General features: G+C 39.5%; 1 protein-coding gene across 1 annotated transcript; it reads left to right on the plus strand.

Moving 5' to 3' along the window:
* Positions 1–356: 356 nt before the first annotated feature.
* Positions 357–4295, plus strand: MELLADRAFT_101326 (family 2 glycosyltransferase; the record flags this gene model as incomplete). The annotated part of the gene is made up of 7 exons (XM_007403669.1): positions 357–920; positions 1012–1273; positions 1360–2220; positions 2249–3370; positions 3445–3577; positions 3682–4023; positions 4121–4295. 7 exons carry the CDS (start codon positions 357–359, stop codon positions 4293–4295), a joined length of 3459 nt encoding a protein of 1152 aa, XP_007403731.1.
* Positions 4296–15104: the final 10809 nt, after the last annotated feature.

Below are 15104 nucleotides of genomic sequence, written 5' to 3' on the forward strand. Positions count from 1 at the left end.
GCTTTGCACCCTTTTTTGTTTCAAGAATTGTACTCATGAAGGTTCGAAGGGATTTGATTGCGGGATATGATGTATGAAAGAGTACAATCTACAAGATTCTATGTAAAGTACAAACTGTCAAAGGAATTATGTAAATTGAAAATTTGAAATGGTTTCTGTAAATTTTGAACCAAATCAAGAAAACAGAACAGAACTACTTTGAACTTCAACTCACTCGATTCACTCCAGTCAACAAGAAATCAAGAATTCATCAAGAAACTATCATCAAGATGAAAACTTCAAAATAGTAAATAGTCTATCAAGCATCACTCACTCACTCTCATTTTACATCACTTTTTAACTTTTCACCTTTCACCATGTCATACCAAAGACAATCACCTCAAATACGATCACGACCATCACAGCAACAACAACAACAACAACAACAACAACAACCACCACCATCCAATTCAGCTTCTTATCATCAATCAAGACCCCATAACTTGGTTCAAACTTTATCACCTACTCATTCTCCACTTCATCCTACTTCTCATTATCAATCACCTATCACTCCTACTTCTTTATCATCTTCTCCAAACTCAATCATCAAACATCAGAATCTAATCCAACAACCTACTATCAAACAACCTAATAATCTATCAAGAGCTAAAACTTTAACTAGACCTGAACGTCATGTGAATCCAACTCCACTCATCAATTCAAACCTTTCAGCTGGTTTCTCAAACAATCCTAATCAATCTCAATCTCAATCTCAATCTTGGTATCATCCTTGGCCACTCTATGTTAGACTGTTATCATTTCCTATACCTTCATGCTTATTATCAACTTGTGGTATACCCGATCCAATCGCTCAACAAGCTTGGCGTGAAAAATTAGCATTATGTTCAATTGCTCTATTAGCTGGTCTTTTTACTGCTTTTGTCACTATCATCATGAATAGAGTCTTATGTCCTCCTGATCCACTCTTTAATGATCTTTATTTGGATTTATCATCTCACTCTTTAACTTTAGGTATCTCGGAGTCGAGCTTTCAATGCCACTGAAGCTATCTCAACTCGATCTTTAATTTCACAAGAACTTATCGGTCAAGATATCACTTCACTCTTTGATCATTCTCATCAAACCTTTCAAGCTTGTCAAGGTTTTGAACAAAGACAGTTTGTCACCTCTAATCTTTGTGCAAACTTAACTCATCCAACTTCAACTTGTCTCTTACCTCAACTTAACCCTCACACATTACAAACTCTCAGATTACAAAACACATCACGTCAAAGTGGGTTATGCTTGGAATCAAATCGAACCTGCTACCTTATTCTTTCGTACTCAATGGGATCGTACTTAATTTCGAATCTTACTTAGCTTCAACTAAACCGATCCCTACCGATCTAGTCGATTCAGCTATCAGATTGATGTTATCAAATCCAAAACTCATGGGTCAAGATGCTACCAGATTATTTTCAAATTCAATCGAACTTCGAAACGTTTCACCTTGTTTACAAGCCAGATTTAGATCAGGAGCCATTGATAAGATTACTCCAGGTTGTTTTGCTTCTCAATTATTTCTTTATGTTTCATTGGTGGTCATCCTAGGAGTCGTCATGGTTCGATTCATCATGGCGATCTTCTTTAGTTGGTTTATTTCTGATCGACTCATCAAACCACCTCGGAATCTTAGACGTAAAGGTTTAAGTCCAGCTGTCTTACCGGCTGGTGCTAATCTAAGTTTAAGTCATTCAAATGGTCATGCTCCTTGGGTCAACACTTTACAATCACCACCACCATCATCAAAATCGAAACCGACTTTATCAGAAAAAACTTCATTATTAACAGGACCTAAAGCCAACCAAAGAAATCTGAATCCGAAACCAAGACCTAAATCAGTTAATCCAGTGGATTCGAATGGATTAATTAATTTAGCTTCGATTGGTGCTGAATTATTTTGTGTTTGTTTGGTGACATGTTATTCAGAAGGAGCCGAAGGGATAGGCAAAACTCTGGATTCCATTGCCGGTTCAGATTATGCTGATAGTCGAAAGTTATTGTTTATCGTTTGTGATGGGATGATCACCGGTCATGGTGAAAAACTTTCAACACCTGATATTTGTGTTTCGATGATCGAACCTGATCCTAGGTTTTCAGATCCAATGCCTATGAGTTATCATGCTGTTGCTTCTGGTTCTAAAGAACACAATCAGGCTATGGTTTATGCTGGTCATTATAGTTGAGTGTTTTTTTTTCTACCACCAAGTCTCTAGTTTAAAAACGAGTTGGCTAATGATTGATACATATCCAACAGCTAGAGTCAAGGGACATCGTACACCAGTGATTGTGGTGGTGAAATGTGGTACAGCAGAAGAAGGTAGAATAGAAAAGAAACCAGGAAACAGAGGCAAACGAGATTCCCAAATGATCTTGATGAATTTCTTTTCCAGAGTGACTTATAATGATCGAATGAGTCCATTAGATTATGATTTGTTTAGAAAGATTCAAGCTTTGATGGGAGTCACACCTGATTTCTTTGAAGTTTGTTTAATGGTAGATGCAGATACGACCGTAGGGAAAGATTCGATTACTCATCTAGTCAACTGTATGCAACATGATCCTTATATTATGGGAGTCTGTGGTGAAACGAGAATAGCCAACAAACGGGCCACTTGGGTGACCACCATTCAAGTTTTCGAATATTATATTTCACATCATCTTGCAAAAGCATTCGAATCGGTCTTTGGAGGAGTAACTTGTTTACCAGGATGTTTTTCAATGTATAGATTAAAAGCTAGAAGATCGAATGAATCAGATTGGATTCCAATCTTATCACAACCTGAGATTTGTAGAGAATACAGTCAATCGACCGTTACTACCTTACATCAAAAGAATTTATTATTATTAGGTGAAGATCGGTTCTTGACTACCTTGATGATCAGAACGTTTCCATCTAGAAAGATGATGTTCTGTCCACAAGCTAAATGTCGAACGGTCGTACCCGAAGAATTTAAAGTATTATTATCACAACGTAGAAGATGGATTAATTCAACGATTCATAACTTGATGGAATTAGTTAGAGTTCCTAACCTCTGTGGTACCTTTTGTTTTTCCATGCAATTCGTCGTCTTTATGGAACTCACCGGTACAATCGTCTTACCGATCGCTATTTCCTTAACCTATTCTTTGGTCATCAATTCGATCATCAATCCTCCGAGAAACTTTGCTGATGCGATCCCATTGATCTTATTGGCCGCTATCTTGGGTTTACCGGCTATCTTGATCTTGATGACTAGTAGGAATATTTCTTATGTGCTTTGGATGTTGATCTATTTGGTGGCTTTACCTGTTTGGAATTTTGTTTTACCTCTTTATGCTTTTTGGCATTGTAAGTTTTTTTTTTCGTTTTCCTTTTTTTTGAGGTTATTGATGATTGATACGATCTTGTTTTTGCGTTTTCAGTTGATGATTTTTCGTGGGGTGAAACAAGAAAAGTTGAAGGTGATGGAAAAGGAGGACATGATCATTCACAAAATGGTAATGATCAAATCGATTCAGATTTAATTCCATTAAGAAGATGGGAAGATTGGGAAAGGTAAGCTTTTTTTGTTTTCCTTTTTTAAACAAAAGAAATCCAAAAGAAAAACTTGATCAAGTGAACTAATATCTTGGTTTTTGATAATAATTCTTATTTTATAGATCAAGATTGAAAAAGATTAAAAGAGAAGAAAGACGTAAAAAAGAATTCGAAAGAGCCTTTGGAGTTAGACAATTTCATTCGAATTATAATCATAGTGAATTAGGTGGAACCGATACGATCTCTGTTGTTTCATCTGATGATGATAGATGGGGTATGAATATTGGAAATTATGATGGAAACCATCATCATCATCATCATCATCATACTTCAACTACATCAGGTGGAAGTTTTGGTCCACCGCCTGTTGGATTATATGAAGTTTCTAATGAAGATGGTGTAAGTGTGGTAGATGGAAATGAATTAGAAATGATGTTAGAAACAGGTTGGGATGAACCTATAATGTAGGTGATTTTTAATCTTTCTTTTGGAGTGTGTGTTTGGAGTTCGATTTAACTGATGATTGGGTTTTTGATCTTCTTCTTTTTGACGGGTTTTTAGTTCTGATCATCATCATTCTGTACTTGATTCATATCATTCTCCAAACCAACTTCAACATCAACATCAAAGATCACCAAGACAATTGAATGAAGAAAGTCCAATGGGATATTCCAATGAGTTTAAACCCAATGGATCATCTTTAAAACTTTTAGATCAAGATGATGAACCTTATTGAACAGAAGAAGACAGAAAAAAACATTGAAATGGAAATGGGAAAAAAACATAAATGGACTACTTATCTCTCTTTATTACTCCTACTATTACTACTACTATGTCTCAGCTTTGAGCATTTTGTTTTCAAAGGGTTTATTTTCCAAGTATTTTCTTTTTTTTTCAAACCGTTTTTTTTTCCTTCTTTTGGTTTTCAACGATTTTTTTTAGTTTTCTTTGGGTTTGTGAAGTTGAAGTTGAGATTGTTTTTTTTTTTGTTTTTTTTTTGTTTGTCTGTGATTGTGTGCGTGTGTGTGTGTGTGTGTGTAATTGTTTTGGGACAATTTTTTTTCTTAAGGATTCTTTTAATTGAGAATTTTTAATTTTTTTTTTGCTTCATTCTTTTTTTTTCTTTTTTTTTTTGGAAACCAATTCAATCAGAAACCAAATTCAAATTCAAAACAAAAAAAAACAAAAAAAAAAAATATACAATCATGGGTCGTTTTTTTAATTTTCTTTTTCTTTTTTTTTTCAAGATTATTACATTCGTTGTTTTTGTTGACTATTTTTTTGGGTTTTTTTTTTTTACATGAATGCATTTTCTTCCTTTTCAAACACATCTAGTACTTTTTTATGTCTATGTCTATGTCTTTTCTTTTTTTTCAGAACATTGATTCATTCATTTATTTTTTTTATAATATAAAAAAAGAAATTTAAAATAAAGGAAGTTTTAGAATATGATACCCGTGATGAATTAGCAGATCAAAATTACACAAGAATTCTTATTACTTGGGTTTTTTGTTGGTTTGCCTTTTTATCATTTTTTTGGGTGGATGAATGTTTTGGTGTATGTATTGTGTTTTTAATTAAATTTGATTTTGGGTATTAAATAGAAAAAGATGAATTCATAATGCACTTTTATCTGAAACAGCTATCAAAATGGATTTACTTTGAAAATTGGGGTGCAACAAGGTACAAATGTCAATTCATTATGTTTTAGATATTGAGAATCAAAAATAATTAACTTGCTTACTCTACACTTGAAGAAGATTAAACTTCAAAGTGTACCATTGAAGACCAAATCATACAGTCTTTGCTATCATGAATTCCAGGAAAGATCACCCTGGTACTTACTGAAAAACTATTGGAACAAAACTAATTTGAGCTCAAAAGCCAAAGGGGTAAATAATTAACATCTTGTCCTGAAATAACAACACCCTCTCTGACCTGCCTATCAAAAGAGCAAGCATATTCAAAAGAGTGGTGAAACAGGGAGAACAAAGATAATAAAAATCAAATAGCCAATATTGATCAATAATTTAGTTGTTCATATGTTTCCTCAATATAAGTTAAACCAAATGAAAGAATTGTTGTGAAGACAAAAAAAAATTCTTTTGATATTCTCTTTAAAAGAGATAGAAATCAATTAATTCACAAACAATTTCACATCTAACAAAACATAACAGAAGCTCCCACATTTGATGCTTGGCCATTAACATGGTTTTGAGAGAGAAAGTCTTAAAAAAAACATGACCCAAGATATAGATATGGCATGCTTTGGAAGACCAACAGCCAGCGAATTGAATAAAGTCCATAGATGCTCCAGGTCCAGATTGAGCCAAAGTTGTAGTGCCACCTGAATGAAGAGAATGAATCTTGCAAACTTGAGTATCTTTCCCAATTCACCCCTTTGTACATGTTTGTATGGAGATGTAGTGAGGCCCATGGATCAAGGGTCCACAAGCCTTGGCAAAAGGCTCTGACTGCTTGGGGTTCAAATACAGGGCTTGACACTCATAGCTGCTTGGTGGCCTCAAGGAGACACCTGTAAGCCCCAACTGCCCAGGCTTGAACTTTTTCATTTTTTCTCAATGGTATCATCAAATGGTTGTACGGTTGCTTGTGTCAACACAGTGGTAACCCCAAATCAGTATCTCCACACCTCCGACCCTGCGAGTCTGTCAAAGCCAGTAATAACTCTACATTTCTATAGTATAGTAAAAATATAGGGGGCTACTAAAAAGCGCCCGCAAATGAAACCTGAGACCGCCCGCTTTTAGAATCCGGTGGTTACGAAGATTGTTGGACTGAACTGTGGTTCAGTCCCGAGGTACTGATCTGTGTGATTGTTGGAATCCAATCAAACAGAACCGGGCGGTCTTGAAAGTTATCGAGAAGCCCTCAAAACCTCCCGCTACACACATCTCATCCACCATATTGATCGTTAACTTTGACTGGATTGTTAAGCTCTGCTCAAAAGACACTCAAATCAATAGACGCGACCTGCCCCTTCCAGTGTCCCCTCAGGCTGAACTATCCTCTGTCTTGTACAAGTAATGAGTGCTAGAAACCTAACAGGATTCAAGGCTCTGAGCTGTTGTGACCATTCAAACAGTTTAATGGGGTTTGATCCCTCACTTGGTCTGGTCAAAGTTTCAAGACTTGCCAAATGAAGAGACTGGCAGACATACGGGCAATTCTAGCTTCATCAAGTCTGAATCTAGGAGGAGGGTGTAAAAGCCTTTTGGTTTGTACTCAGGATCCCTTCCTAACATCAGCCCCACCAGTGAGCCCTATAAATATTGTATGAACTCTAGAGTCTGGTTGCACACAAGTAGATCTCTGGGAGAAGCTTGGCAACTCGGGTGGCAACTTGCTATCCAGGTTGTGAGATGTGTGTACCGGGAGGTTTTGAGGGCTTCTTGATAACTTTCAAGACCGCCCGGTTCTGTTTGATTGGATTCCAACAATCACACAGATCAGTACCTCGGGACTGAACCACAGTTCAGTCCAACAATCTGAGTTACCACCGGATTCTAAAAGCGGGTGGTCTCAGGTTTTATTTGCGGGCGCTTTTTAGTAGCCCCCAAAATATAAAAGAATGGTCTTTGATTGGGATGAGAAATCATGTCAGAAAGAGAGTGTAAAGAATTCTTTTGAAATTGGATTCAGTTTCTCAAAAAATCTAGATTTGTGGCCAGCCATAAATGTTGGGCCAAAACTTATGGTTACCACAGTCTTGACCCACTAATGGTATTCAAAACTCAAGAAACAGGTCCGAGAAGTGTCAAGAAGTGACATCTAGGAACTTCTTGGACACTTCCAAGATGTCTCTCGGTTTTTGGAGTTTCTGGGCCCTAGAAGCATCTTCCCATATGAATGTGCATAAGAGTGCGTTTGCTGTCCTTCAACCTCGCAGGTATAGACCCGCGAGGTGTATACTTGCGGATCCGCAGGTTGACGTGGTCTACCTCGAGGTGTGTACCTGAGCATGGTGCGTTCGGTACACACAACCCGAGGTGAACTCAAACCACAAGCTATGGGTTCCAAGTGTGAACTTGAGAAAAAAATCAAAAAACTACATACACATCATCTCAGTCAATTGTCTCGCAATGCTTCCCTCGCGCTCACAGCTTCAACAGGTCTCCAATCATCAAAGACGGATCATTGCAATGGCCTCAATTGGTGCTGCACATTTCTACATGAATCATTTGTATCGGGAGCCCTCAATTGCACACAATACATTGATCCTTTCAGGCCAAGGATGGCTTGATGAGCTTTTACAATCACAAAATCCACGGTGTTTTTACGATCAACTTGGCATGAAGCCTCATATATTTCAAAAATTGGTGAGGGTGTTGGAAGACCAAGGTCTCATTGAAGAAACAAAGAACATGACTACTGGTCAACAAGTGGCAATATTTCTATTTACAATCATTACTGGAAATTTGGTTTGAAAAATTGAAGAGAGATTCCAAAGATCACCTGACACAATTTCAAGGTGTGTATATCTGCTTGGTACTTCACATATACATCTTTCTGATTTTTTTTTGCTCTCACAGGGTCTTTCATAAAGTGCTCAATGCTTTCAACGATCACGAATTCTATCAGAGCTTGGTTAAACTGCCAACGGTTCACACATCTCTTCCTTTGACTTTCCGGCAAGATGAACGATTCATGCCTTACTTCAAGGATTGCATAGGAGCTATTGATGGCACACATCTTCCTGTGCATGTCTCTCCAGAAGATCGACCTCGATTCCGTGACCGAAAATCAAATATCAGTCAAAATGTACTTGTTGCTTGCAACTTCAACATGATGTTCCAATATGTAATGTCTGGTTATACTGGCACAATGCCTGACAGCTCAATGTGGGAAGATTGTTGCAGAAGATCTTTGATCATACCTCCAGGGAAATTCTACCTTGGCGATGCTGGATTCAGCCTCAGCCGCAGTTGTTTGGTGCCCTATAGAAAGATACGTTATCATCTACAGGAATGGGCTCGCTTGGGAGATAAAGAGTTTGTTTCTTCTCTTTCTTTCATTCCAGGTGGATCATATCTTATATACTTATATTGCTTCACTTTATTGTCTGTATACAGGCCTGCTAACAAGAAGGAACTTTTCAATCTACGTCATTCAAGCGCTCGGATGGTTATTGAGAGGAACTTTGGGGTTACCAAAAAGAGATTTGCGGTGATGAACCATGGCTCATACTATCCATTCAAAACTCAAGTCCGACTTGTGCCAGCAATGTGTGCAGTCCACAACTTCATACGACTTGAAGATCATGGCGGACTTTCAGAAGAATTTCCCGAGTTCACTGACCTTTCAGCCACTCCTCTCCCAAACCAACAACCTTCAGCATCTGACAATGAAGAAGATATGATGGATCCCGAACTGGATGATTCAGAAGCAAGCCAATGGTGTGATCAAATTGCTACGCGGATGTGGGAGGATTATCAAAGGCAGAAAGAGACTGCAGCAAGGCAGATGAGAAGGGGTTCTCAATGAATACAGAAGCTCAGAATACTACGATGTGCATTTTCACTCTCAAAACAAATTATAAAGCTCATATCTCCATTCATTTGACAAAATAATTGTGACTACTCCTTTTACAAAGAAAATGAGATGATTAAGGTTGTACACTATTTACTTTTGGGTCATCTGCTCGAGCATTTCCAGTAAGACAGTTCTGGCAAGGCTTTCATCTTTAATGACCATATACCCACCAGCCATCTCTGGATGCCAAAGGAACATCGTGATTATTCTTGCCTTCACCACCGCATCCAGGAAATCATTGCTCTTGATCTTGGCTATTGCTCCTGAGCTTATCGGGTCCACTGCTGAGCGAGGGGGCTCGATAGTAGATTGTAAAGACGAGACAATTTTGTCCCCAAAATCATTCAGTGCATCCACACCACGTTGTTGTCGTGATTTGCTTTGCTTTGTAATTGGAGTCAAAGGCATAAGATCACTATCATCAATCTTCCTTTTGCTTGAAGACACTCTCTGAACAGTGTTTACATCAGATTGATGAGTCCGGTTGAGGCTCTCCTGGAGTTCCAGTTCGTAATCAATTGCATCCTATTACATAAATAGGTACGGTTAGAAGGACAATCCTCATTGGTTGTCTGCTACACACACTTCAACTACACATACCTGTAAGCCCGTATGACCATCTTCTTCTTCTATATTGTCGAAGTCGCTGCCTTCTGAGGTGGCGAAGGTACTGTTGGCAGTGGGCCGATTCTGTTGAGTCTGAGACGGTTGAGTGGGGTCAAAAGTGTCTTTTGCTGACGCGATGATGTGGCCAACGAGTTGGTCCATCTTGTCAAACAGTGGGAAAGGGGCTGTAGCCCATTTTGCTATACTCGGATCATCTCCAACCAGACCATCCCACACGTCTTGTGAGATATTGAGTGTTGAATCTGCATGACACCACCCCATCCCACTTAGTTCACTCAGCCTTTTGACAATACGGAAGTCGCCTTTGATCTGGTAAGAGAAAACAACATCAATATTATCTTGATTGGGAACACAAAAGGGTACATACCTTTGTAAACTTGGTTGAGCAATTCCCATTGGTCTTTGCAAGACTTCCGCGTGGCTCAGTTCCTTTCAGCAACTTCGCGCATGCATCCCACGTTGAATGCTTCCATCCTGACTTGGCCATTCGTCCTGCTTGCTTCTCCGCGAGCAAGAAATCAATCATATCTTCCTCGTTTTGTTCGGTCCACTTAGCTGTGACCTTGGGTGTTGTTTTTTTGGTGGCATAGCGAGCTGACGTTTCCAATGGGTCGTTCCTCTTCTCAGCGACTCTCGACTCTTGACTCTTGATTCTCGACTCTCAGTGTTATATTCAGAGAACCCTTACAGGTCTATGGAACTAGGCAGGTCAACCTCGAGATTTGACCAAAACATTGAAATCTTGAGGTTGACAAATTTGGCTGGTCAACCTCGAGGTCTACACCTCGAAGTTCATCCAGAACTTTGGTACTGAACAGCAGAATCTCAAGTGTACACCTTGAAGTGTACACCTGACGTTTTGGCTGGGGCAACCTGCAAGGTTGAAGGGCACCAAACTCACGCTCACACCCGAAGCCACGAAGCCACATGGCGCCATGCTCTCGGGCAGGGCAAGGGCCAGGGCGCAGGCCATGCCCTCGCCATGTCCTGAAGGGGCCACATGGCCACTTCAGGGCCTGTAAACTTTGCGCCGATTGGGAGAAAGCAATTGGCTCTCATGATCACGATGCGCGTCTGTCGATTGCTTGATCATAATCATCAATCCACCAATCAGAAAAGGATTAGAAAGCTGCTTATCAGCATCACAATCTGTAAGAAACTTAGAAAAAGCACACCACAGTTGATAGTTATCAAGCAGGAAGTTGAGCAATCAAGTTAGATTGCTGAAAGTTCTTGTTTGCTCATACCAGCATCTTCTATCTTCTTAAGCAAGTGAGCCACAATCTGAGGTATCTGGATTGGTCTTGAAAGTGAACAGTCTTGGTGAAGACTTGTGCTCTCAATTTCAAAAGGAGAGTGAAACAAAAACTTTGAGTAGGTGTATGTACATTAGAAGTTTGATCAAACAGAATGAAATTTCGGAAACCGAGTCAGATCGAGAGATCTTAGTTAACACAAAAAAATGAAAGTCGATCAGAACTTTGTGATCAATCAGAATTTGCGATCGATCAGAAGTTTGAGATCAATCAGAGGTTTGAATCAGAAGTTTGAGAGAAGATGAATTTCACAAAGCTTCATGGAAACACTTTCATCCAGCTCTTCAAGCACACTTGTTCCATGAGGGTGTACGTTTTCATTGCGCATCTGGAGTTGTCCATAACATGACCCGCGGAAGAAAACGAGCTTTCCGAAGGGACACTTGTGGCCGGAATGGCAAGTATGGCTTGTGCAAGCTTTGTCAGGTGAGGATATTCTGAACAATTGAGCTCCCAATACCCTAAGGGTGTCATTGATCGGGGCTCAACAGGACGACTGAGATACGATGAAATCTCATCTCGAAGGTGATGAACAGTCTGAGTGTCAGACTCAAAGGTTTTGTCGATCAAGTCCGAATCGGAGCTTGGATGTAATTCTTGAGTTTTGAAATCTTCAAGTGCTTCAGAGATTCCTAGATGAGTACACGCCGTGTGTATGTGATCTTCTAGAGTCTCACGCGATAAGATGTTGGGACAGACACTACGCCAGATTGCAAATTTACCACTGAGTTTAGAAAATTCAGGAAATATAGAAAATTATACACAAGGTGGAGGGGGTCAGAAAAAGATGGAAAAATAAGGGATGCATCCCCCTATGTGTGCCCATCCTTTTGCATATTTTTCTGATTTTTACGGCAGCAGTGTATATCAGGTCAGAAACTCAATTCATGTCCAAAACTGTCAGTCATTGAGGCATCAACCTTGTGAGAGCAATAAAATTGCCAATTTTGGGTCAAAATCTGCAATGTCTGCACATTTTGAATGCTACATGTTTATTCTAAACTGCCAACATAGATGCCTCAGGTTGAGAAATCCAAGGCATCATCGGAGGCAAATCCTCGGACAGACCTTGTCCAAGGTTTTCATCCAAGGTATTCTTTTGCCCTCCTCGGATCAAAACCTTGGGAAGCTTCTGTCCAAGGTTTGGCATCCAAGGATACCTCAGATTTTTTAATCCAAGGTAAATATGTTGATGGTGCTACCACATACACATTGTAATGAGTGGTGTGTGTCTAAAAACACATAAGGCACAGCAATCACAGTCCCCATCAGCAAATCTAGAAAAGCTTATAAATCCTTGCTGTAATGGTTTTAACATCCAGATAAAACTGTAGACCCACTATGTGGCTTTCATAATTTTCAACTGCCAAATTGATTGGAGGAAATTGTTTGGATTTGTGAGTGCTCAAAAGTTTCTGCACAAGCCTTGGTAGTTTTGGACAAAATCTGAGTTTCTGACAAAATATACACCAAAATCATTTTTCTTTGGAACATCTGCAAAACTGCAGGTAAAAATATAAAAAAATGTGAGGAATGGTGGGACATCACAGGCAATTAAACCATAATTTTATCAAAGTTTTCCAACCTCTCACACATTGCTGAAAATTTTCTACATTTTTACTTTTCTAAACTCCATGGTAAATTATTGATTTGGTGTAGTGAGATCCCTTCGAGTTTGTTCCTGGGATCAAGTACAGCAGCGATGAGGTATGTGTGCTTTGTGATTGCTTGGTTCCTGTAATCACAAAGCTTATCATACATTGGGTTCATAGCAGCTCGGAGGCCAGGTATTGTGGATGAAGCTTCCATAGCCTGTCATGTGAGTTAGTGATATCAGCACAAAACTTGCATTAGATTCACAAGGTGATATGTCCTTACCGTCTCGAGACGTTTCATCATTTTTCCGTATGCTAGAGCAGCCAGACAGAATGTAGGGTAGTTCAATGCTGAGAGTTCGGATGTGATCCTTTCAAAAGGCTGGAGGAACCGAACAAGATTCTCAAGTAATATCCATTCTGACTTGTTGATGCGGATGTTGATGTATTGTGGATCATTATCAAGCTTGAAGTTGATCACAGTCTTCAACCGGACAGCTCGGGCACAGACATGAGAGAGCGAATTCCAGCGAGTCAGACATTCAGTACGAAGACCTAACGGTTTCCCAATTCCGGGGGTCGTAGATGCCAATTCTTGGATGTGAGTTGCAAACTGAGGGCTGTTCTTGTACTTGTTTGAGAGCTCATTGAGTTTTTGGAGGAGACAAGCAATCTTTCTAGAACAGACTACATCGGCTACCTCTTCAAATTCTTCGGGTCCAGTCATGGAGTTTGGCTTTAAACTTTTGGTAAAGTACTTGAGACATTCACGAACTCCAAGATTGATCACGTGAGCTAGACATCCGTTCAGATTTTGAGACCGAGAAAACTGTGGAATGACTTCTTCAAGAGCGGAAGCTAGGGTACCGTTGTTGGATGCGTTATTGGCCGTGATACAGTAAAGTTTAGAGCGTATTGAAAATTCATCGAGGACACAGAGTAGATGATTAGACAAATTTTGAACTGTGTGTGGCCCATTGATTTCAATAAGTGAAAGTACCACGTTCTTCAATTTGAACTTTTCATCAATCCAATGTGCAGTGACTCCAAAGACAGATTTGTGATTTGGGGAGGTCCAGGAGTCGCAAGTGAGGTTGATATGATTGATTGAACAGAAGTAGTTTACCAGACGTGCTTGATAAAGGTTGAAGGTTTGAAATATCTCGTCTTTCAATGCAGTAGGGGATATAAAAAAAGATTTGATATTTGGATTCACAAGTAACAAGAGCTTCTGAAATGCATCTGAGCTGACAAATTGAAAGGGCATCTCATCTTCCACACACATCTTGACCAGCATTTTCTTGAAAGAATCAGGTGTCAAAGGTTCCTAAAACAAGAATGATTAAGATATCAGCTTGTGACACCCAAAAATGAAATGCCACACCAAAATATAACTATAAACAAACCACTTTGGATGCTCCCTCGGTCTGCTGGCGGAATTTTTTGTTTGATGACATTCTATGAATTTGTTTGAGATGACAACTGAGTGATTTAGTTGGACCTTTTGTATCTTCAGTTATTTCACTCAAACATAAATCACCGGCTGAATGCTGAGAAGGAAGCTGGCAGACAAATTTGATCTTCCTATCTATGATAGAAGGTTCGAAGTATGGCCACACCCAGGAAGTCCGTTTATTCTTTGTTTTTTGGAAATCTTCCAAACGTTTTTGGAGCGCTGCCAGGCTGTTGGGTGAGCCAGATTTATTGTAGGGATTTGAGTGTGAAGTGTTTGAGATTCTGTGCTGAGCTATTGAAGGAGAACTGAGGATGTTTCTCCTTGAAAGTTGGAGATCAGAGCTTCTAGATAATTGTGACATAATGAAAATGAAGTATGTTTCAGGCTGCAGTGTGTTTCAAACTTCACGTGTTGCAGTGTGTGGAGTTTCATTCAACCCAGCCTCCATGTGGCGCCATGGTATAGCCCCGGCTGAGGAGGGCCTTTACCATGGCGCCACGTGGAGGCTCTGTCTATCAAGGGCTAGAGCAGGGCATGCCATACCGGGTGCAGGCCATGGCCCTGGGCCCTGAAAAAAACACCGGGTGTGAGCGTGACACCAAACGCACTCTAACCAACCGACCCTTCTCACATCTCTTCCCACTTTTACATCAACTCGATCAACACCACACCATCATACACATCACTTATCCGCCAACTTTCACTTGTAGCTCCTGCTATTCTTTTGGCCTTTGCCTGATCAATGATCAAACCACATATCTGGGAAACAGTGCTCGTTTTCAAGTGTATTTTGTCTGTCTCAAATATGTACTTAGAACTGAATTTCACTCGGATTCGCTTTGTATGCAAAGCTGATGTATTCACTTATGAGTAGCAAGGACAATCATTGTCTCATTTTCATTTTTGAAGCTACATAAGCCGTATCTAGATGCAATTCTTTGTACCAATGTGACCAGGACAAGGTACAACAAACAACTCATTTTTGGAAGATGGGATAG

The sequence above is a fragment of the Melampsora larici-populina genome (genome assembly GCF_000204055.1).
Source record: "Melampsora larici-populina 98AG31 unplaced genomic scaffold MELLAscaffold_1, whole genome shotgun sequence".
NCBI classification, from domain to species: Eukaryota; Fungi; Basidiomycota; class Pucciniomycetes; order Pucciniales; family Melampsoraceae; genus Melampsora; species Melampsora laricis-populina.